Genomic DNA, 21,198 nt, shown 5'->3' with positions numbered 1-21,198 from the left:
CATCATGTCCATCGTATCTGTTGTTTTCCGATGCGTTATTCTACCTTCCTAGACCTTCCTAGGTAGTATGTACACTTTTACATGATCAATAATCTACACCTCAAAACCCAACTATCTTAACAGTTAGTCTTAGTCTACTTTAATGCTTCATTACTGGCACCACTGCCTGGAAGTCTGTTTTATCTGCCGCTATCCTAAGTCAATTGTTTGAAGCTTTGGAGTATGTTCCTCCATTCATCCATTCCATTTTTCCTCGGACTATTCACTGCCTGGGTTTCTTCAACCTACATATGTAGACAGTGATCTATTTGATTGTACACTGCTAAATAGAGGATATCCGTATTTGCTTTTTGTTTGTCTTCCTCGGTATTTGCCAGCATTAAATTTGCTAAATGTATACAGCAAATAGTACGTACACATTTTTGGATTCATTGCCTCTTCAGCTTTCTACAAACAGTATATAATATATTCATTATTAGAATATCACTAGGGCGTTATTTTAGCCGGCTAGGTAATCTACATGTATCCTTTATTGAGGATATAACTATCAACTTGGCTGGGTGGTCAGAAATAGTCACCCCGAAGAGTAGCCGCGTCGAAAGTTGAACTACATACATAATATATATACAGTGCAGGAATTATCAATTTCGTGTCATTCTTGAAAGGATGAATCGAGCAGCAACAGTCTAAGCAGGTCTGACTTGTAAGTACACGTCAGATGCATATATGCTTGCTCGTTTTCACTTGACTAAATCCAAACTAATCGGGTGAACTCTCAGATTCCATGCCTGCCATTTCTTCTGTGCCTCATTTGACAGTCAGATTCCATGCCTGCCATTTCTTCTGTGCCTCATTTGACAGTCAGTTCCCTCGCCTCTAGGGCTGCTACACTTTAAGAAGGTCGCTCTTTCCCATTAAACGTGTTTCTGTGCCTTTTAACCTTCTATGCAGACTCTAGAAGATCGTTCTTTCCTAGTGCGACATCTTTCGGTTTCCATTCGGCACTTGTTTTGTTGTTAGTCCTCTTTGCTGTGCCGCATTTGTGTCCTTTCCTCCGTAGTTCCTTCCTATTTATTCTTCAATCTCTCACATCTTCCTCTTCTTCTTCAACTTCTTCAACTTCTTCGTGATACATACTGCTTCTCTTGCCTTACAACCAAAGCACATGATGGCAGGCCCAGATCTTCCCAGTTTACAACACCCAAAGTCGAACCTTCTGAGACTGGTTCCCGCTGACCCTCCTGGCCCTTCCCGTCGCAATTCGCCAGTCCGTGACTGGATGGCCTGGAGATCATGGAAGACTTGTGGGGTGGACCTGCTGAACATACCAAGAGAAATGAACACCCACGATATCTACGATGCTTTCAATCAGTATGGGAATCTGGTTTCCATCGACATTTGGGAGGACGCCTCGGGACGTCCTGAGTCCAAAGCACGCATTCGTTTCAAGTAGGCATTCTGTCAATTCAACATGTTGCTTAGATACTTTTGCTGATCATCTATAGACCCCCTCCAGAAGAGGAGTTCTGGAGAACCGGCTCTTTCGGTGTGAAGCTCCGGAGTGGCTGTGTTGCAGTGATATCGCTCTGTGTCTGTTGTGGTGACTCGAACGGGACCATCCCGAGCCCAGTCCGCCCAGACGTTCAGCTCCCCAGAGAACTGGTCAGTGCATTTATGCTATGAAGCTATCTTCCAATACTGATGGTTATTTTGAAGGAACTTAAATCTGTACAAGTTGATATCGGTGTCCTGCTAGGTCCGTCCACTGTTCATTCTATGCAAAGCTTTAACAACTTGGCATACCCCAGATGTGTCGTGGATGTCATGCGCAAGTGCTTGTTGCTCTACTTTAAAGTGGGCATTCGGGGGTCGGAGACAGCAGATGTAACTCAGCATGACTATCGTGTCAAAATCACATTTCTCCAACTGTCCCAGATCTACCAACAATACGACAAAGCCACGAGAGAACATTCCTTTTTGGTTGTCCTAGACTCCGCCGCAATCTGGCACCGAAAGGCCACAGACATTCGGTCTACATTGACAGAGCCGTTGAGCTGGAGAGAAGAGGATAGTTGGTATCGCCAGACCTCCGTGACACATAACCCGAACTCGCTAAAGAACCTTCCCACAAATCTGAAGAAGACAGGACATATCATTGACTTGGGTAAGTAGCGGCATCCGTTATAATTCTGTACGCTGACCAGATTTTCTTAATAGGGCGATGGAATATGTTCAAGATCTCATTCGCACCTGACGTGGACCCCAATATGCGCCGTGTCGACGATACCAGTCACTATTTGATGCGCGTCGCAGACATTTTTAAGGACTACAACATCACCATCAAAGATGGGATTCACTTTGTCGAGAAACCAGACCGACCGGTACCAGTGTGGCATTGGATTGACTTTTCCGAATCCAAGTCCAACAAGGCTTCCGCATTGCTGCAAGACTTGGGAGATCAAAATTATCTACATCTCCCTTTCAAGGTCCGGTATCAATTAGAGGTTTGTTTGTCTCAGGGTTTCCTTTCTGAATTCACCATGACCCGCGAATTTGTAGAGAGGTTGAAGGGCCTCGGGGATGATAAAGCTACAAGACTGCTAGAGTTCCTTGCAACTGAGAAAAAACAGTACCTTGATCCCATGGAAATCTTTGAGCTCAAATTTTTCAAAGGAGTGACTGACTCGAAAATTCCAAACTATTGTTGCTTCATGCACACAGCACGAGTCACTCCGACAACAATTTACTACAATACCCCAAGTGTAGACATCTCAAATCGAGTCGTGCGCGAATGGTCAACCAAAGGTGCACCTGGGCGCTTTCTTCGAGTTCGATTTACAGATGAGAGAACTGAAGGCCGCATCAATGCTTCATTGGGTGATTCAAACGATGAAATCTACACCCGTGTCAAAAGGACGCTGGCAAACGGTATCACCATTGGAGACCGTCGCTACGAGTTCCTCGCATTCGGCAACTCTCAGTTCCGCGAGCATGGCGCGTACTTTTTTGCACCGGATGCCGGTATCTCAGCGGCAACCATCCGGGCCTGGATGGGCCAATTCAACCATATCCGAAATGTAGCCAAATATGCTGCAAGACTAGGACAATGCTTTTCGACCACCCGAGCTTTCACTGGATCCTCTGTGCAAACTGTTCCGTGCGATGATGTTGTTCGTAACGACTTCACGTTCTCAGATGGTGTTGGAAAGATTTCCAGATTCCTTGCCCAGATGGTCACATCCCAGCACAACATTAAAACTCTCACTGGAGAACCTCCTTCGGCTTTCCAGTTTCGTCTTGGAGGAGCCAAGGGAATGCTGGTTATCTCTTCGGACCCTCTGCCACAGGAGGTACACATTCGACCAAGTCAGCAAAAGTTCGAAACCAATCAAGCCGGCTTGGAGATCATTCGTTGGTCCCAGTATTCTCTCGCAACTTTAAATCGCCAGTTAATTCTCGTGCTTTCTGCTCTGGATATTCCAGATAAAGTCTTCCATAAGAAACTCAACAGCATGTTGGGTAGCTTCCATCGAGCCATGGGAAATGATTCGAAAGCAATTCACCTTCTCCAGAAGTATATCGACCCAAACCAAACGACCCTGACCTTGGCTCAGATGGTATCTGATGGCTTCAGACGAAATGGGGAGCCGTTTGCTAATACCATGCTCGAGCTTTGGAAATCCTGGCATCTGAAGCATCTCAAAGAGAAAGCAAAGATTGCCATAGACCAAGGAGCTAACCTTCTCGGCGTTATGGACGAGACAGGTGTTTTGAAGGGCTACTTTAAAAGCACATTGCCGCGCAGAGGAGCCTCCTATGCAGAGAAACTGGCCGCTCTCCCTGAAATCTTTGTTCAGATCTGCCGGCTAGAAGGAAATGGCGAGTACGAAGTCATTGAAGGTCTCTGCATTCTCGCTCGCAACCCTTCGCTTCACCCTGGAGATATTCGTGTGGTTCGAGGAGTGAACCGACCGGAGCTGCAAGGACTTCGGGACGTGGTTGTGCTTCCCCAAACAGGCGACCAGGAAATTGCGAGCATGTGCTCTGGGGGTGACCTCGATGGCGATGACTACCTCGTTATTTGGGACCCGGATCTGATTCCCCCAAAATGGTTTGTTCAATGCATGGACTACAAGGGTTCCAAAGCGCCAGACCTTGATCACGATGTGACAGTTGATGAAATCACTTCATTCTTCGTCACCTATATGAAGAATGACTGCCTTCCCCGAATTGCACACGCCCATTTAGCTTGGGCTGACAGACTTCCGAGGGGCGTGTGGGAAGACAAGTGCATTCGTCTCGCTCAGCTTCATTCTGATGCAGTGGACTATAACAAGAGCGGTGCGCATGCGAGAATGGCCCGCTCTCTGGATCCAAAGTTCTGGCCCCATTTCATGGAAAAGCGGTTCAAGAGACCATCCAGCATTTACAAGTCCAGGAAAATTCTCGGTCAACTGTACGACGCAGTTGTAACTCCTGACTTCGTTCCCAAGCTAGAGAAGCCCTTCGACTCTCGCATCCTGGAATCCCCGCTGGCTCCAGCAAGTGAGGTCTACATGGAATACGCCCGCGAGCTCAAGGCAGAATTCGACATGAACATGCGACAAATCATGGCTCAGTACGAGATCAACACTGAGTTCGAGGTGTGGTCAACTTTCGTACTCCGCCACGGCTTCGTACTCAAGGACTACAAGATGCAGGAAGACCTAGGTAGAATAGTTGGTACACTCCGCCGTGGATTCCGCCACCAGTGCTACGACAAAGTGGGCCGTCATGGTGGAAACATTCCTGCCTTGGTCATCGCCATGTACCGTGTTACTCAGGAGCAGGTAGCTGCGGCACTGGAGGCTCGACGCAAGGAGGCACTGCAGAGAGAGGATCCCTCCATTGTTGACGTGAATTCCACTGAGCTTCCGCTCATTAGCTTCCCTTGGATTTTCCCCGACGTCCTCGGTGATGTTGCGACGGGCCGGGTGCGACAGGCTCTAGTCTCAGAGGGACAAGGGGGCGGCGATTCTACAAAGCCCATCGGCGATGACTTGGTCTTCACTCACAACCAGATCCTCAAGATTGTTGAAGAAATGGATGAGGGCACGAAGCCGAAGGGTGAGGAGAATATGAAGCCGAAGGCGGAAGCGCCCCTGGATCAAGAACTCATTGCTCATCGACGCATTGACAAAACCAAACCCGAAGACAGGGGTGCGGGTGTGTGCTTCGATGAAGATGATGAGCAGGAGGGAGGGGTAGGCATAGGCGCTGCTGAAGTCGGAGAGAAGAAGATTGAAAAGGAGGAGGCTTTGACAGAGAATATTGTGGAAATGGAGGGCGATGTGCAGCCTTCAGCGCTTGATGCTTTGATCAGCATGATCAATAGCTGATATTTCGCTGTATGAGAAAAGGAAAAAAATGACAAAAGACAAAAAAAGAATCAAAATCAGAAAACGATCACCAAAAAATGGGGGCAGGGGTGAGATTGCAGCCCAGCGTTTTGACTTAGTTAGGTGATGACTAGTCTGCACGCGAATGAAAGTGTATGCTTGAATTTCCTCCAATTTGTAAAACTAAACATCAACGGAGTCTGTAGGGGTATATCCAAATCAAAACTCCAATTGCTTCAAAACACCGTGTATCCAAAAGACTACCAATCCAATCCCTCATCCCCCTTCCGTTCCAATAATTCAACCACAGGCTCCAACACGGCCTTGGAGTGTCTCCAATTAGCAGCATCTCTAGTCCTCGAGTAGAAGATAGAGCAATCCAAACTATCACAGCTAACCTCATCACCAGGAGAAACACCCATACAAGAGCGACAAATAGCTTCCAAATCAACGACTCTCTTCTCCGCCCTCTGCAGCCGCGAAACAACATCAAGCAACGTAAGATGCGGCTTCTGCAGACAATCCGCACACACAGGAACAGCAGCATCAGACAATCTCGCCCGACAGACCACACACGAAGACGAGCGCATATAAGACTCAAGCGTCTTCCTACTAACCCCACCAGCACCAGCACTAGAATTCGGTCTCGCCAGCACCGAGCCCTCAACCCGCCGAATCCGCTGCACCTTCGGCATCTCATCGTACCACTGACGAACATTCGCACCCACAAGATTAAAAATCCTCTCCAGCGGCGGAATAATATTCTTCGTGATATAGTACTCCGCATCGATCTCAAGCTGCGCATCATGCAGAAGTATCTGCGGCGCAACACACCGATCAACAAGTCTCGACCCAGGCGCACCGGTAACAACAACATACGGCACGCGCTCACCGGTCTGCGGCTCCGAGCGCGGATCCTCCAGCATGCGCTTTGTGCTTATCATCGCGCCGGCGGGAAGGGTGCCTCGCTCGGAGTACGTCCCCAGGCGAACTTCGCGGGCGAAGCAGAAGTCCTGAATGGAGATGCGGCCTTGCATGATTTTTGCGCATTGGCGCTGGAAGTAAGATTTTACCTGGGAGAGATCTGCGGTGCGGAAGAGTGTTTTTAGGGCTTTTTCTTCGATTTTTTGTTCGGCGGGGGTGCCGTCGCGACGGACGGTTTCGATGCCCTTTGCGTCGAATTCGGGCTCTTTTTGGTTGCGGTGCTCGTATTTGAAGCCTACGTAGCGTTTCTTCGCAAGCAGGATGCAGGGGTGGTAGACCTTTTCGAATTTTAGTTTGATCGGACGTGGGTTCAGGTCTGTTACTGCTTGGGCGATTTCTTCGCCGATGTCGAAGGCTTGGTCGCGGGTCCGGCCTTTTAGGTAGACGAATAGACTGTCTGTGTCGCCGTAGACGACTTCGGCGCCCCAGCGTTCGATTGAGTGGATGAAGGCGATGGCTTTTTCGAGGGTTTCTCGGCCGGTTTGGACAATGCTGTCAGCGATCTCGGAACAGGGCATTCGTCCCGAGAATGAGGCGGATGTGTAGCCGTATGTGACGTTTGCAATTAGCTTTAGTGCCAGCTGTCTGTTGTTCAGAAGGCGCTGTAAGACCTTGTCGTCTTTGTCGGCTTTCATGCCGGTTTTGACCATCACGCGGGTTTCAAGGATCTCAGAGAGCATCTTGGCTAGCAGTGACTGACGCACTTCTTGCTTCGCATACATCATACCATTCGGTGCGATGTTGATCTTGTCTTTTAGTAATTCGAGTAGCCTAGGCTGTCGCTTGTAATCCATGAACCCCATCTTATCTCGCCCACGCCAGTGCATTGCTCTACCAAGGAAGGTTGAGTAGCAGTAGTTGTACGCGATCATGACACTCGGGTACAGTGACTGGAAATCAAGCACCAGGAGTGGGCTAGTGTAGAAGTCACTTTGCGGTTCCATGACCAGGGGCAAGCATTCTAATGCGTTCTGCTGTCCGACCTGCTTCCTGCTTGGTGAGACGAGCAGGAAGTTCTCTGGCTTCGCAATTCGGAACATCAGAGACTCAACTTTGAACTGCGATCCCCGGGAAATCACAGAGGCAAAATCAATGCCCAGCAATCTCGCTTGCTCGCTTGTCCTTGGCGCCAACTCATTGGCTTCAAGAATTTCCAGATTCATTTGCACACGAGAGGTGAAATATTCCACGACTTTGAGGAGATTGCGAGGCTTGCCACTTTGGTGCCATTGCGTTAGGTCTTTGGGGGAATAGTGAGGAATTCGGCGATGCAAGACATGGAAGACGACGTTCTCCATAGTGTACTGTAGTAGGTTCAGTTCGCCTTTCATAGCGCGCCAGATATTGAACATGTGTCGCCCAGTGATGCGAATGGACGATGAGTGGTTGAACCCCCACTGATCTGCCTCTTTCCCAAATCGTCCATTAGATTGGGATTTGGATCTTGAAAGCTCCTCGCAAATGTCAAAGTCGTACTTCTTGCGCGCTCGCTCAATCACATATCCCCACGAAGCGTTGTGGACCTCGTATCCCGTGATAATGTCCGGATCGTGGTACCGGACAATGTCTATGAGTCGGTTTATCAGGTCCAGTTCCGTAGGCTCACATTCGACGTCAATTGTCAATGCTTTGGAGATTTTGGCTTCTGGCCTCTCGCCTTCGCCATGGTAAACCATCCCAACATGAACTCCGGGAAGATGGCTATTGACCTCAACATCCTCGTCTTCGGATTGAATGCACCAGAACATGCAAGTGATCTCGTCCTCTTCAGGGTTGGGCATGAGGGTTCCGCGCGTGTTCACATGCACTTCTAAGCTCATTGTGCTCATGTGTTGAGCTTGGTGTTCCACGCCGGTGGACACTCCATTCTGTGAGTATTTGAAGCCATGTGCGTTCTTCTGTGTGGGGCCCTCAATCTGCGAGAGAAAGTCGGATTTCGTTTCAGCAGATACGGTTTGGGCTGCTTTTTGGTTAGGTTCTTGAGAGGCTTGTAACTCTTCCAACCACTGTATTACTTCCGATCGGCTTGGCGGAACAGGTGCAAACTCCCAGACCCTGGCGGTACACCCTTCTCGGAGTTGTTGATCAACCTTTTCTTGCTGATCTCGGTCATGTGTTGTTGGTGTTTGCTCACCAAACATTGCAGGTGCCTCTGCCGTCGGGTCAAAATCAGGTAGATAGTGAATGGTGTTGCTCTCTAGCCGAAATTCTCTGCCGCCATATTCTCTTGGTCGTTCAGGCACATCCGTTTCATCACTGTAGAATGCTTTCTGGTATACAACCGAGGGACGCCCATATTCATTTATTGTTGAACTGACTTTGCTGGAAGTTGGGCTGGCAAATTTGAAGCAGCGCAATAGCGTGTTTGGTGTAAAATTGAATGACCGATAAATTTTTTCCCATGATCTCAGCGAGATGTGGATCGACAGAGGCTGGTCTCATTACTGTTGCAGACTGATGTAACTCTGAGGAACTCTGGGTTTTACTATTCTTGCCTGACAATTCCGTGGGAGATCCAGAAGGGAAAGAACTCAAGAAGCGCTGGGATGACTCGGGGTCTTTTTTTGAAGAATTTGCCTCATCTTGGCTGTAACGTAAAACGGTCAGAGGATCATTGGGGTCCTTGACTACCGGGAATTTCAGGCCGCTGTTGTAACTATGCGCCTTTGGACGGACTGTCCTCTGCGAGGAAGATGATTTTGGTTCTGACGACGGGGTTTCCGCGTGTGAATCCAACTTGCTATCAAAGGAGACACTCTTTTGTTTGTCATATTGCTGATGCTTCCGCGTGTTGGGTGATTCCAATGGCCCGTCAGACAAGTCTTGTTCGGCCATATGTCTAGGTCTTTTGGTAGGCGAACGGTGGCAATCGAGACTTTCGAAGTGTTGTCTTTTAGGGGCTACACTTCTGCTTTGACTCTGGTCTCTGGGCCTTTTTGCTGGGGCTACAGAATTTTCGTCCTTGAAGACATCATCCATAGTTGCTTTTGGGTTGTTGGTTTCAGCAGGCTCCGCAGGTGCAGCCGCATCTGAGAAAGGCATTTCGTCAAAGATTTCATCGTAAAAGCTGTCCCCAAGCGGGTCCCCTTTCGTTTCAGGCTCCTGTTCCGCTGTCCCTTCCAATGAGTCCACTCCTTGATCAGAATCCGAGTAATACTGTCCGTCAGCTTGAGAGGACAAAGCAAGACTCTCATCAACCGAAATTTCCGGTACTTTTTGCTCGGCTGATTCCTGGGAACGGCTGCTATCAAAAGTCAAAGTACTGATTTTGTCAGGAAAGAAGTCCTCAACACTATCCAACGCAGTCTTGACATTTTTGGCTTGATCGTCGGTATCCAAGAAAGTCCCAAATGTCGTATCTTTGTTGCCATCCTCGTGTTTCTCGTTAGCAGCAAGCTGAGATGCCATCTCACGGAATTCTTCCTCGTGTATCCAACCACCTCTCGACTGCTTTCTTGGATCCGCAGACATTGGAACCAATTCCTCAGGTCCAAATGGACTACTTCCGGGATCAGTGATTCCCATCCTCTTTTTCCGTCTGCGAGTTTCATCCTGCCACAGTCCAGCCATACTAGGAACAAGCCGCTCGTTAACCGCGACAGGTCTCAAAAGCTCGGTGAAGTCATGGTGTAAAGGCCGTTCCTTTACATCAAGACGGTTCAGGATATCTTGAACACAGACATCAACCTCCAGCGCGCATTTGCTTTGTTTCTGTAATGCAGGGTGATCGAGTATGCTCTCGGGTGGGATTGAACGATCGTGCCAGCGGTGGGCTAGATTGCTGAGCTCGAAATACTCAGGTACCGGTGCTCGGAACTTGACTTGACTGCAGTTCATGGTTGCACATCCGTACAAATTGTAGTCACACATCCATTGCGGGATGTATTGCACATGTGCCTCGTAGGGTTGAAGCGGACGTTTCATCACGGCTCCCTGGTGCAGAAGATCGACCAACCGGGTTGTATGGAAGGGGTTTAAAAGGTAAATTTTGAAGAAGAACCGCCATCCTACATGATATCCGTAGAACGGGACTCCTTTCACCAAGGTGATGTGCGCCACAAACGCTGTCCTCCGGTCATATGCATTTCGGCGAAAGCTGACCGCCAGGGCATGATCGATTGAGAGATGAAGAGTTCGGATTGCCGAGTTTACTACGGTTTTGGTGAGTCAACCCATCAAACCATCAATATGACTATCACTAACCATCTTCTGGTGCCAAGGACCCGTTGTATTCAATGTAGAGATATGGAAATGCGCCATGGACATGTACGCAAACTCTCTGGCCAGTTTCGGTGGCCCCAAATATTCGAATCACGGGCACTTTGGGCTTGAAATCTTTTTCAGAGACCTCATCACGAAAAGGTAGTGGGGGATCCAACTCCGACGCGGTCGCCTGGTAATGATCGATACAGTTGAGACGCACACGGAATGGCTCCATCGCTCCGGTGTGTGGCGACCAGAAGCCACAGCAACATTGCGAAGGATAAATGGATCATACACCGATTATCGCATGTGTGTCCTGTTAGGCATCTCAATAAGAATAGTTGAGAAAACGCGAGGGAGGTATGTCCATGCCAACGCGAGATAACGCCTAGTCACGTGCTTATTATCAATTCTCCACCCGCTAAGCTCGGGCCTATCGCAACTTCACTCATCTTTCATCTCATAACAGGAGAGAGCTACAAGTGGCTCGATCTACTTTCTCACTTGCTTCCCTTTATTTCCTAATCAAAACTTGCCCTTCCCCCATTGAACCTACCAGTCATGTCACGAAAACCCGCGGATGTGGCGTCCAAAACGCCCAACGAGTACATTCCATCCTTCATCTCGAAAAAGCCATTCTACGTGGACGATGAGACAAACAACGACTACCTGGAGCATCAACGTCTCCAGAAGGCCATCCCTGATCAGTCAAAATGGTATGATCGAGGAAAGCGCGTGGGCCCAGCCGCCACCAAATACCGCAAAGGCGCATGTGAAAACTGCGGCGCGATGACACACAAAACCAAAGAGTGTCTGAGTCGACCCCGAAAGCAAGGCGCCAAATGGACTGGAAAGGATATTCAGGCAGACGAACTTCTCCAGAAGGTCGATATGGGGTGGGACGCCAAAAGAGATCGATGGAACGGCTACGATGCCACCGAATATCGCCAGGTCGTCGAGGAATATGAAGAGATGGAGGCCATCAAGCGAATGGCGAAGGATGATGCAAATCTCAAGAAACTTCAAACCGATGAAGATGGCGATGAAGCCCCCGATTCGGATATCCGGTACGCCGAAGAATCCGACATGGGACGACAACAGAGTACCGCAACTCGCAACCTACGTATTCGAGAAGACACCGCCAAATACCTGCTCAACTTGGATCTTGATTCCGCCAAATACGACCCGAAGACACGCCGAATGGTGGACATGGGCGCGCAGGATGATCAGGCCGCTGCACTTGTCGCAGAGGAGAATTTCGTCCGTGCTTCGGGTGATGCTGCAGAGTTCGAGAAAGCCCAGCAATATGCGTGGGAGTCACAAGAGAAGGGTCTCCCTCAACTACATATCCAAGCCAACCCCACATCTGGAGAAGTCCTCCGAAAGAAAGAGATTGTTGATAGTGAAGCTAAGCGTGAGGCGCATCGCAAAGCTCTCCTGGATAAATACGGTGGTGGAGAGCACTCAAAACCAAGTGCGCTGCGAGAGACGATGGTCGTTGAAAACGAGCGATTCATTGAGTATGACGAGAGCGGTGCCATTAAGGGCGCGCCCAAGAACGCAACCAAATCCAAATACCCCGAAGACGTGATGGTCAACAATCATACTTCGGTCTTCGGCAGCTGGTGGTACCAATTCAAATGGGGATATGCATGCTGTTGTTCCACTGTGAAGAACAGCTATTGTACAGGGGAAGACGGAAAGAAGGCCTTTGAGGAAGAAGGCAACATGTTGATGATGACTGGAGCAACCGCCAACGAAGATGTTTTCGAGAACGCTGAAGATGCGGATCTCTCTCACGAGTCTGAACAAGCCGACGGTAAGGATCAAGAGCAGGATTCAAATACCAATGGTAAAAAGCGGACGCTGGAAGAATTGAAGTCGGGTATCACAGAGGAGGAATTTGACTCATACAAGCGGAGCCGGCTGGCTGCTGATGATCCTATGGCGAACTTCATAGGGAAAGATTGATTCTGATGATGTTCTCCATATACTACTTGCATGGGCGTTCGGATGTACTAAAATACCCTCTTGATGTGCTGTTTAAACAGTGAACAAATGCACAAATCAATAATTTAGCTTTTGCACCTCTTTTTCGTGTACTCTTTAAAATCCCATCTCAACATAATATGCATCAATGAGATACTAGAATAAACATGAATCAAATATATCCACAACTCTGTAATTGGTTGGCTTTACAAGATCAACCGGTGTCACGTGATTAGATATGTGCACGGACCATATACGTCCAATGAGGGCTAGTCAGTCACGGGATCTGGCAAAGCCCTGATGGGTCCACGTGATTGACTAACGCACTCGCTTAGAGCACAATCGCCAGATCTTGGGCAAGTTTCGAGACGCTTAGCGACGACGACCCGACAACCAGCCCCTTCAACGGAATTGCCAGGTACGTCCGCATGCCGGTCCCTTCACCATTGCTCAGTTCACCCCCGTCAATTTACTAACATATATCCTCGTCCACAGTTCCATAATTCAAGATGAGTACGTTCGATGCCGAAACATCGCACCGCGATCCTCCGCACCGTCGAATAACTTCAGACTAACAACCGCCACAGCTAAGGGTACCTCCAGCTTCGGAAAGCGCCACAACAAGACGCACACTCTGTGCCGTCGTTGTGGTACGTATTACACCTATTTTTCACGATCCCACCCATCCGACCCGCAGTCGCAAATTTCTACATCGAAAGACGGAATTAGCGATTACGGCGAAGACAACCACACAATCTAGAAAGGACAAGGGCTAACCGGTGATGTCTACGACTCTACAGGCAAGCGGTCTTTCCACATCCAGAAGTCGACTTGTTCCAACTGCGGCTACCCTGCTGCCAAGACCCGCAAGTGTACGCAAATTCCCCTCCCGAGAACGCTGGTAATATGAATGGTGGCCATTTTGGAATTTGGGCACCAAGTCGAGAACTCAGGCTTACATGGATTTTTTTTTTTACGAACAGTCAACTGGGCTGAGAAGGCTAAGCGCCGCAAGACCACCGGCTCCGGCCGCATGCGCTCCCTGCGCGATGTCCACCGCCGCTTCCTTAACGGCTTCCAGACCGGTACCCCCAAGGGTGCCCGTGGCCCCGTGACCAACTAGATTCCCTTTTTCGTCCGCTCGGCGTCGCGTTTTCGTTATCGGAGAGGCTGGAATAGGAATGAGGGGAGGGATCCTGGCATGACATGAATTAGCATTACGGGATAGCATTACTCGAAATGCAATGGCAGTTCCGGACTCTTATCGCTTTCCCGTGGAGTTGGTGGTGTATGCAACTGTCGATCGCGTTGGTTCTCTTTGCCACGCCAAGGATGACAAAGTAGAACTTGCGAGACGATGGGAAAAGTTTCGTTGAGGGGCTCTTTTCTACGGAAAAGAGCTGGATTTAAAAAAACCCTGGGAAAGCGTGAATGAATTTCCTTTTTCTTCGTTTATGGCTGGCGAATATCCCATGTCATGACAGATACAATGTGAAGACTCTTCCTACCATTTCATGGTCTTCTACTCAGTACGAGGCTCTTCGATCGAAAAGACGCAGAGTCTTGAATTGGACAGGATTCACTGGAACTGTTCCTGATAATCTCATGGCTCTTTGAACATCTAACCCATAGTATACAGTCTCGACTCATGATTCCCCACGACCAAACACCTTGACACCGCCATCCCGTTGAATGAAGTACAACGCCTCTCGTTCCTCCAGGGTCTCTTCTTCACTCGTGTTCAGCCCACCACCTCGGCTGATCCTCAGTACCCCGCTCACATCTTTTGCGGCTCCAGTATCCAAAGTGCGGAGCTGCATGACCGACCGAGCCCTATGCGCCAACCCAATAACAAGTGCCGCATGTTCCGTCTCTATTGGCGTAGCCAACTGCCCTCCCGATGTGGATGCATTGTGTATTAATGGGGCATCCGTAGCTAACGTCAAAACCGTAGCATGTGCATGCTGTCGAACAAATAGTCAGCCCTGCCGTAAACCGTAAACCTTGATTTTGCCTATCAGCAAGTGATAAGGCCTTACCTGTTGTAGCGCTGTGATCCACTCCGACATCTCTGTTGCTCCGATCCCCATACTTGGACCTGTCGCAGCAAGGAGCAGGTCAGGCTGGTCTATAATGAGAAGAAGCTCGTCACCATCTTCCATTGAACTCTTTTGCTGTTCAATCACTGATGATATATCTTTCTCCAGTGCGTCGAGAGAGGCAAGACCACGGCCAGAGAAATGGAGCTTCTTTGCAATCCCAGGTTCAGCCTGCTTCGGCGTCACATTTCCTCTCGCTCCTGTGGCTGTTGTCACCGCAGGTTGTGGTGACCTTCCGGGTACAGCACCAGGTGGAGACCGCATTGGGAGCGTTGTTCGTGGACTGCTTCCCAGTCCAGCCGGTGAGATACTGGGGGTGGCTGTGGCTTCCGGTGCGTAGAACAACTCAGACAGGCCATCTATGAATGCAAATTGTTGCTTATCTGCCAGACGCGCAAGGTCAAGGCCCTATAAACCTAGTTAATGATGTTGAACAATGTATGTATCAATACATGAATAATATAAGAAATGGAACACAAATGCATGTTCCAAATTCAAATACCAGTCAATATGTTAACTGAACTTACCAATCGCTTTGCCTCAGTCCTCCAGAACTCATAACTCCGCATGAAGCTCACCAGCACCACTTTCTTTTTTAAGCCATTTTGCAACTCATCTGAGCCAAATGCCGCGTTGGGGCTTGGTGCGCTCAGCGCAGCATGAAGAAATCTCAGGACCAGCCAGTTTGAAGTCGCACCAAGGATAGAAGAGACTAGCGTTAGAGATGAATCGGGCAGATTTGATACATATGAAGCGAGGAGGGGCGGTAGTGGGGGTTGAGAGGGCATGGTTGCGCCTCGCTTCAGATATCGATGCTGTCCTTTGTTCCTAGCGAGTTGAAGATGTACCGGGTCGAATTTCAATCTTTCCTTTCCAATTATTGAGTCTTTGATTGAAAGTGTTGCTGCTGATCAAGTCGTGGAGATGATGTCGAGAAAAAATGTCTCCGGCTTGTGATTGGCCCCTCAATGTCCAGCCATGCCAAGACATAGCATATCGAGAAGATATTGCATGGGATCTGATTTCTCTCGTTGTTTCTCGATGTACTTTCTCTTGGGTATAAAGATAATACAATAACTAATCCAGGGTCTGACTCTCCAGCTATTTCCTACTCAAAATCTCTGGCTTAGATGTTCTTAGAACGATGTGTGCAAGCAATATATATAGTTCCTGATGTATACTACCTGCTTAGTGCCTACACCATGTACCTGAAATCCCAATCGATCCAGTTAATAAGAGTGCAACTAAAAAGATCCACACATCAGGGCTTTAAAATAACATACAAAACAGTCAACAAGGATTGTGATCAAAATTCCAGACAATTTCTGCCTGAGGCACCAATATGAGTTTTCTGCACTTATCACCTGACCGTTTTCCCCACCATCGAGGGGAGCGATGGATGCATCTTATTCCATCGCATTGCAAAAGGCTGTGCTCTAGCGCCGATCGTGAGTACATTTTCCATTCTAGAGATTACTTCCACACCGCTATGTGTATACGCATCCCAGCCCTACAATGCTTATGTACTATACATGATACCCGATGTGGAGGTCTTCTCGCGAAGCATTTTCCGTTCATTATATCAAATGCACAGGCTAATTATCTATGCAGATGACTGCCGTTGTATGGCATGATCAAAGCGTATTGGATATAAGATACAGGATATCTAACTTGCCTCGATAAAGATGGCTAGCACTCGTGATTCCCACTCATTTGCTGTATGTATTGATCGGCCTGCATGATAGCTGAGATATAAAACGCAAGAGTTGAAGTCTGACAATTCAACTAGTGCGACGAATGCCGCTTGCGCAAGTCAAGAGTAAGTGCCGTCTTGTATTAATTTCCTGCAAGCTTTGGCCCATTTAACCCGGGTATTATAGTGCTCAAAAGAGCGACCAGTTTGTCTGCAATGCCGACAGCTGAACAAAGAATGTATATACAGCCCCAAAGTCAGCAGAAGTCCTCTGACTCGGCAGTAAGTGACCAGGGCCGAACAAAAGTTTGTATTTGAAGACAAGGCTGACTTGACTACTTCAGACACTTAACCTATGTTGAAGATCGCCTACACTCATTTGAAACAGCCCTAGGAAGGCTTTTCCCAGGTGGTGATCTGGATGCTACACTACGTTCTCTTTTGCAAAACCCAGAGGTCCCAAGGGCCCCTTCATCCAAGTCCTCTTCAAGGCACTCAACCCCCAAGCATGAGCCAGAACGGGCTGAGCCAGCACCAGAAGCTCTCCCACAGCAAGCCGATGGCTTTGACTGGGCTGAAAAAGAAATTACGCTTGGTGATTTGACAGACGGCATGGCTGCGCTGTCTATTAAGCCCGAAGGAGCTGGCTACTTTGGTTAGTCCGTTCAATATCCATTATGGATTATGCTCTTCATTTGCCGAACTGACACATATATCACAGGAGCATCTTCAAGTGTCGTACCATTACGAGCACTGTTTGATCATGGATTTGACTTGAATATACCTGTTCGCTCGGCAAGGTCAGGAGGCGTGCCTCTCAAAGCACAGCTTCTGGAAAGTGCTCCATCTGGGCTAATCGAACAAGCGTTTATCGACGCTTTCTTCCTCAATTATCACACCAGCTATCCATTTATTCACGAACCTACCTTCCGGATGCAGTTCAACGACCCATCTCTACGCCCGCATGGTACGGCCTGGCATATCCTCCTAAACACGATATTAGCTCTTGGAGCCTGGTGTATCGGTGATGATAGCTCAGACCTCGATATCACATTCTACCAAGAAGCCAGAGGATACTTGCAGCAGGCATCTGTGTTTGAGACTGGCAATCTGACATTAGTCCAAGGATTATTGTTACTGAGCAACTATGCACAGAAGCGGAACAAACCCAACACCGGATGGAATTATCTTGGTCTAGCAGTTCGAATGGCCATGAGTTTGGGTCTTCACAAGGAGTTCCCTGGCTGGAAGATCAGTCTCCTGCAAAGAGAAATCCGCAGAAGATTGTGGTGGGGAGTTTTCATCTTCGACAGCGGCGCAGCTAAAACCTTCGGCAGACCGATCCTCCTCCCAGAGGATAGTGTCATGGATGCGAAACAGGTTCGAAATATTCACGAAGAGGTACTTGCAACCAATATGAAACATAAAAAAGCAGCTAGCTATAACTAATACATTACAGGCCTTGACTCCCACAACAACAACTCTGCCAGCCGAATCGCCCGGCCCAACCATCTACTCCGGCTTAATTGCCCAGGCCAGCTTCCACCTCCTTACCAACAGCGTCTACCAACGCCTCATCTCAAGCCCAAGCCTCACTCCAGAAGACACACTGAACCTGCAAAAACCCATCGAAGAATGGTACAACAGTCTTCCATCCTACCTCCAACACCCGCAGTTGCCTCTCTCCATGCAGCCAACCCATCCAGATCCGGACTCTCTCGCACTCGTGCGCAACCGCCTGCTATGGCGAAACTGGAACCTCACCATTCTGATCTACAGACCAATCCTACTTCGCTGGGCCGCTAGACGCTGGGCCCCACTTAGCGGCGGCGGTCCAGGCACCCCGGATGCAGGGTCTGAAGATCCCTTCGAGACGGAATGCCGATTGCGTTGTCTCCAGAACGCGCGTCTGACCATCTCCTCCATCTCGGAGTACATGGCGAACTATATGTGCACCAGACTTGGGGCATGGTATATGCTGTATGTATTTCCCCATACCACACACCCACTATTCCTTTCTACTAGAATGACATCTAACATTAAAAACAGCTACTTCCTCTTCCAAGCAGGCCTGATCCCCATAGTTTTCCTAATGACGGACCCCTCAAACCCCGAAGCCGCCTCCTGGCTCCAGGACATCGAAACCACAAAATCCCTCCTAACCCACCCGTCCCTCGGCACAAACCGCTTCGCAACCCGCTGCTTCGAAGTCATCAACCGACTCCTGGGCCCACCAACAAACTCAGTGCCACAGGGACTCCCAACGGACGGAGACCAGCTCGATCCCCAGCATCACCAGCACCAGCACATGTCTCCACAACCGCAGCCTAACATGATGCCGTTCCCCGGACAGCTCTTTAATGATCCCGGATTCGGTGGAAGTCTGTTTCCAGTCGAGCAACATATGCAAATGCACAATACGGGGGGAATGGACTTTTCTGAATGGGTTAATTTCCCCGCGACGGAATGATTCGCTGTTGTTTTGTTATTGGTTTTTATTTTCTTTTGATTCTGTATGTATCTTGCCTTGCATTGTAGGATGGGTATATGGAAAATTGGGAATTAGGACTTTTGGAAATTGTCATATAGGTATTAGCGAATACTTTAGCATGATTTTGACAGTGGATTTGATAAGTGCGTGATATCCTATGTCAAGAATAAGTTATTATATACGAATACTGTTCTCTTTACGCCGTAAGTTCTTTGCATTGCACGTTGGCATTCATGCCTGTTCCGCATGCGAATTGACCGGCTTGATGAGATCATCTTCTTCAATCGGTGTTCCGCGCAATTCGGCCTCGATATGCTTGATGCGCTTCTTTTCTTCGTGGGCGGCTGTATCGCCGAAAATGAGATCCATATCTTCGAGTGTCTGTTGAAAAATAGTTAGCATGGTCGATCATTCGTGGACAATGGGTCCACGCTGGAACGGAGGGTTGCGGGGCGTACCTTTCCACGGGTTTCAGGGATGCAGAAGAAGGTGAACGCAAAGGCAAGAAGACAGAAGGCAGCAAAGAAGATGTATGTGCCCCAGGTGATAGACTCGAGCATGTCGGGTGTGACAAGGCCAATGATGCTGCAAGACGGACTTGTTAGATTCGAATCGAATAGCCTGGCTAGAACGCTGTCACTTACAAGTTGCACATCCATGTTGCCGAGGTTGTGATGGAGATGGCCTTGGATCTAATCGACAGGTTGAAGATCTCGGAAGGAAGAACCCAACCGATAGGGGCTATAGTGAAGATGTTGTTAGTTGATGCTGGAGAATGCAGGTAAGAAGAGGTATAAGACATGATCGTACCGAAGGAATAGGAGAAGTTGATATCGTAGATGTAGATAAAGGCAATACCGGCCCAACCGGCAGATTTATTGCTGACGAGTGAGGAACCAAAGCCACCCAGGATGCCGCCTACAATCACCAGCGAGATGCAAGTCCCCGCAGCGCCTGCCATGAGCAGAGGTCGACGACCGACTTTGTCTATGAAGAAGAGCGCGGGGAGGGTGCTAAGGCAGTTGACGATGCCGTAAACACCGGTAGCAAGGAGGGAGGTGGTGTTACCATCCAGGCCGAGCTGGGCGAAGATTGTAGGAGCGTAGTAGATCATAGCTATATGAATTAGATATTGCGATAGATGGATGAGAGGGTGTAGTCGGGAAATGACATACCATTACAACCCATGAACTGCTGGAAGAACATCACGATGCAGCCAATAGCCAACCTTCTGAAGCGGGACCATGTTGTGAAGAAGGACATGTACTTTTGAAACGGGTTAGTGGAATCGAATTAGAAGGGAGGATTGGCAACAAACCTGAGCAACGTGCAACTTGTATCCGGACAGGTTAGGGAAATTGTCCCTCGCAAAGGAATTTTCTAGCATGATAGAGGCCTTGATTTCAAGGTACTCGTTGAGTAGAACAGGACTATCGCGATCCTGGCGACGCAGTCTTGAGAGCGCGTGCAGCGAATCGTCATCACGCTCCTTCATCAGCAACCAACGGGGCGAGTCTGGGAAGAATAGCATTCCGATACCGAGGATAACGGCTGGAACGATCTGCAGAGCGAGGGGAAGACGCCATGACACCTCGGACTGCCCAGTACAGCCACCAGCAGGAACATCATGGTAAGGGTCGAAGATAGGCTTTGAAATTGTACCACCGGAGTAAGGGATATCAGGAGCGCATCGGGTGCCGCCGATGTAGTTCGTTCCATAGTCGATCCAGTAGCTGAACAAGATTCCAAGAGTGACGGATACTAAATGCAAATTAGTCGACGTGCCATATCCCAACTCTCGAGAAAAACTTACATTGCTGTAGAACCACCAGTCCTCCGCGAATCTCTGGAATGGAAACTTCAGAAATATACAGAGGCACGACCATGGTCAGTTGACCAATAGCTAAACCAGCGATAGCTCGACCGGCGAATAGCATTGGTATATCCATAGCAGCGCATTGGATGACGGAACCAATAACGAAGACCACTACCGCCAGATTGATGGACATCTTCCGGCCAAATCGATCGGCGATAGGTCCGTTGATCAAGGAACCAGCCCAAGCTGCAAGCAACAGGGTTGATACGAACCAACCCTTGAAACCACTTTCAGAAAACACACGAGGGTATCGAGCTCCAAAGGACTCCATGGTGATAACACCGCTGATAACACCTTGATCATAGCCAAATAACAGACCACCCAGGGTCGAGAACTGTTCCACGGTCAATGAATGAATAGCAACATATCATAACAAGAGCAGACACTTACCGATGCTACACCACAGAGAAAGGGATTCTGTAGGACAAGCGCAAAGCCGCCCTTCGGGGAGCTATCTACAACAGTAGCCATGATATGCCAGTATT

At 48.8% G+C, this 21,198-nt stretch overlaps 7 protein-coding genes across 7 annotated transcripts; 4 read left to right on the top strand and 3 right to left on the bottom strand.

Moving 5' to 3' along the window:
* Positions 1-1,165: 1,165 nt before the first annotated feature.
* N7471_008558 (RNA-dependent RNA polymerase eukaryotic-type) lies at positions 1,166-5,378 on the top strand (the record flags this gene model as incomplete). The annotated part of the gene is made up of 4 exons (XM_057281277.1): positions 1,166-1,449; positions 1,506-1,662; positions 1,717-2,164; positions 2,218-5,378. The coding sequence occupies 4 exons, from the start codon at positions 1,166-1,168 to the stop codon at positions 5,376-5,378; spliced, it is 4,050 nt and encodes a 1,349-aa protein (XP_057135537.1).
* Positions 5,379-5,638: 260 nt separating this feature from the next.
* Positions 5,639-10,800, bottom strand: N7471_008557 (DNA-directed DNA polymerase zeta catalytic subunit REV3; the record flags this gene model as incomplete). Its single annotated transcript, XM_057281276.1, has 3 exons — positions 5,639-8,628; positions 8,681-10,513; positions 10,566-10,800. 3 exons carry the CDS (start codon positions 10,798-10,800, stop codon positions 5,639-5,641), a joined length of 5,058 nt encoding a protein of 1,685 aa, XP_057135536.1.
* A 326-nt stretch (positions 10,801-11,126) lies between these two features.
* Positions 11,127-12,536, top strand: slu7 (mRNA splicing protein SLU7; the record flags this gene model as incomplete). The annotated part of the gene is made up of 1 exon (XM_057281275.1): positions 11,127-12,536. One exon carries the CDS (start codon positions 11,127-11,129, stop codon positions 12,534-12,536), a length of 1,410 nt encoding a protein of 469 aa, XP_057135535.1.
* Positions 12,537-13,063: 527 nt separating this feature from the next.
* N7471_008555 (60S ribosomal protein eL37) lies at positions 13,064-13,677 on the top strand (the record flags this gene model as incomplete). Its single annotated transcript, XM_057281274.1, has 4 exons — positions 13,064-13,067; positions 13,142-13,204; positions 13,355-13,426; positions 13,538-13,677. 4 exons carry the CDS (start codon positions 13,064-13,066, stop codon positions 13,675-13,677), a joined length of 279 nt encoding a protein of 92 aa, XP_057135534.1.
* Positions 13,678-14,200: 523 nt separating this feature from the next.
* N7471_008554 (uncharacterized protein) lies at positions 14,201-15,574 on the bottom strand (the record flags this gene model as incomplete). Its single annotated transcript, XM_057281273.1, has 3 exons — positions 15,181-15,574; positions 14,594-15,061; positions 14,201-14,518 (listed from the first exon to the last, which is right to left on the bottom strand). Exons 1-3 carry the CDS (start codon positions 15,439-15,441, stop codon positions 14,201-14,203), a joined length of 1,047 nt encoding a protein of 348 aa, XP_057135533.1. The 5' UTR covers positions 15,442-15,574.
* Positions 15,575-16,068: 494 nt separating this feature from the next.
* N7471_008553 (putative C6 transcription factor (Gal4)) lies at positions 16,069-19,045 on the top strand. The gene is made up of 8 exons (XM_057281272.1): positions 16,069-16,101; positions 16,265-16,371; positions 16,443-16,472; positions 16,534-16,628; positions 16,691-17,001; positions 17,068-17,747; positions 17,806-18,326; positions 18,396-19,045. The coding sequence occupies exons 2-8, from the start codon at positions 16,339-16,341 to the stop codon at positions 18,814-18,816; spliced, it is 2,091 nt and encodes a 696-aa protein (XP_057135532.1). The 5' UTR covers positions 16,069-16,101; positions 16,265-16,338; the 3' UTR covers positions 18,817-19,045.
* Positions 19,046-19,068: 23 nt separating this feature from the next.
* Positions 19,069-21,184, bottom strand: N7471_008552 (sugar porter family MFS transporter; the record flags this gene model as incomplete). Its single annotated transcript, XM_057281271.1, has 8 exons — positions 19,069-19,218; positions 19,296-19,422; positions 19,482-19,578; positions 19,648-19,953; positions 20,013-20,103; positions 20,156-20,598; positions 20,651-21,047; positions 21,104-21,184. The coding sequence occupies 8 exons, from the start codon at positions 21,182-21,184 to the stop codon at positions 19,069-19,071; spliced, it is 1,692 nt and encodes a 563-aa protein (XP_057135531.1).
* Between the last annotated feature and the right edge of the window lie 14 nt (positions 21,185-21,198).

This window comes from Penicillium samsonianum, assembly GCF_028829775.1.
Source record: "Penicillium samsonianum strain IBT 33392 chromosome Unknown utg000004l_segment0_segment0, whole genome shotgun sequence".
NCBI lineage: Eukaryota > Fungi > Ascomycota > Eurotiomycetes > Eurotiales > Aspergillaceae > Penicillium > Penicillium samsonianum.
Note: the sequence above shows the minus strand (reverse complement) of the source record. Positions and strands in the feature narration are given on the sequence as shown.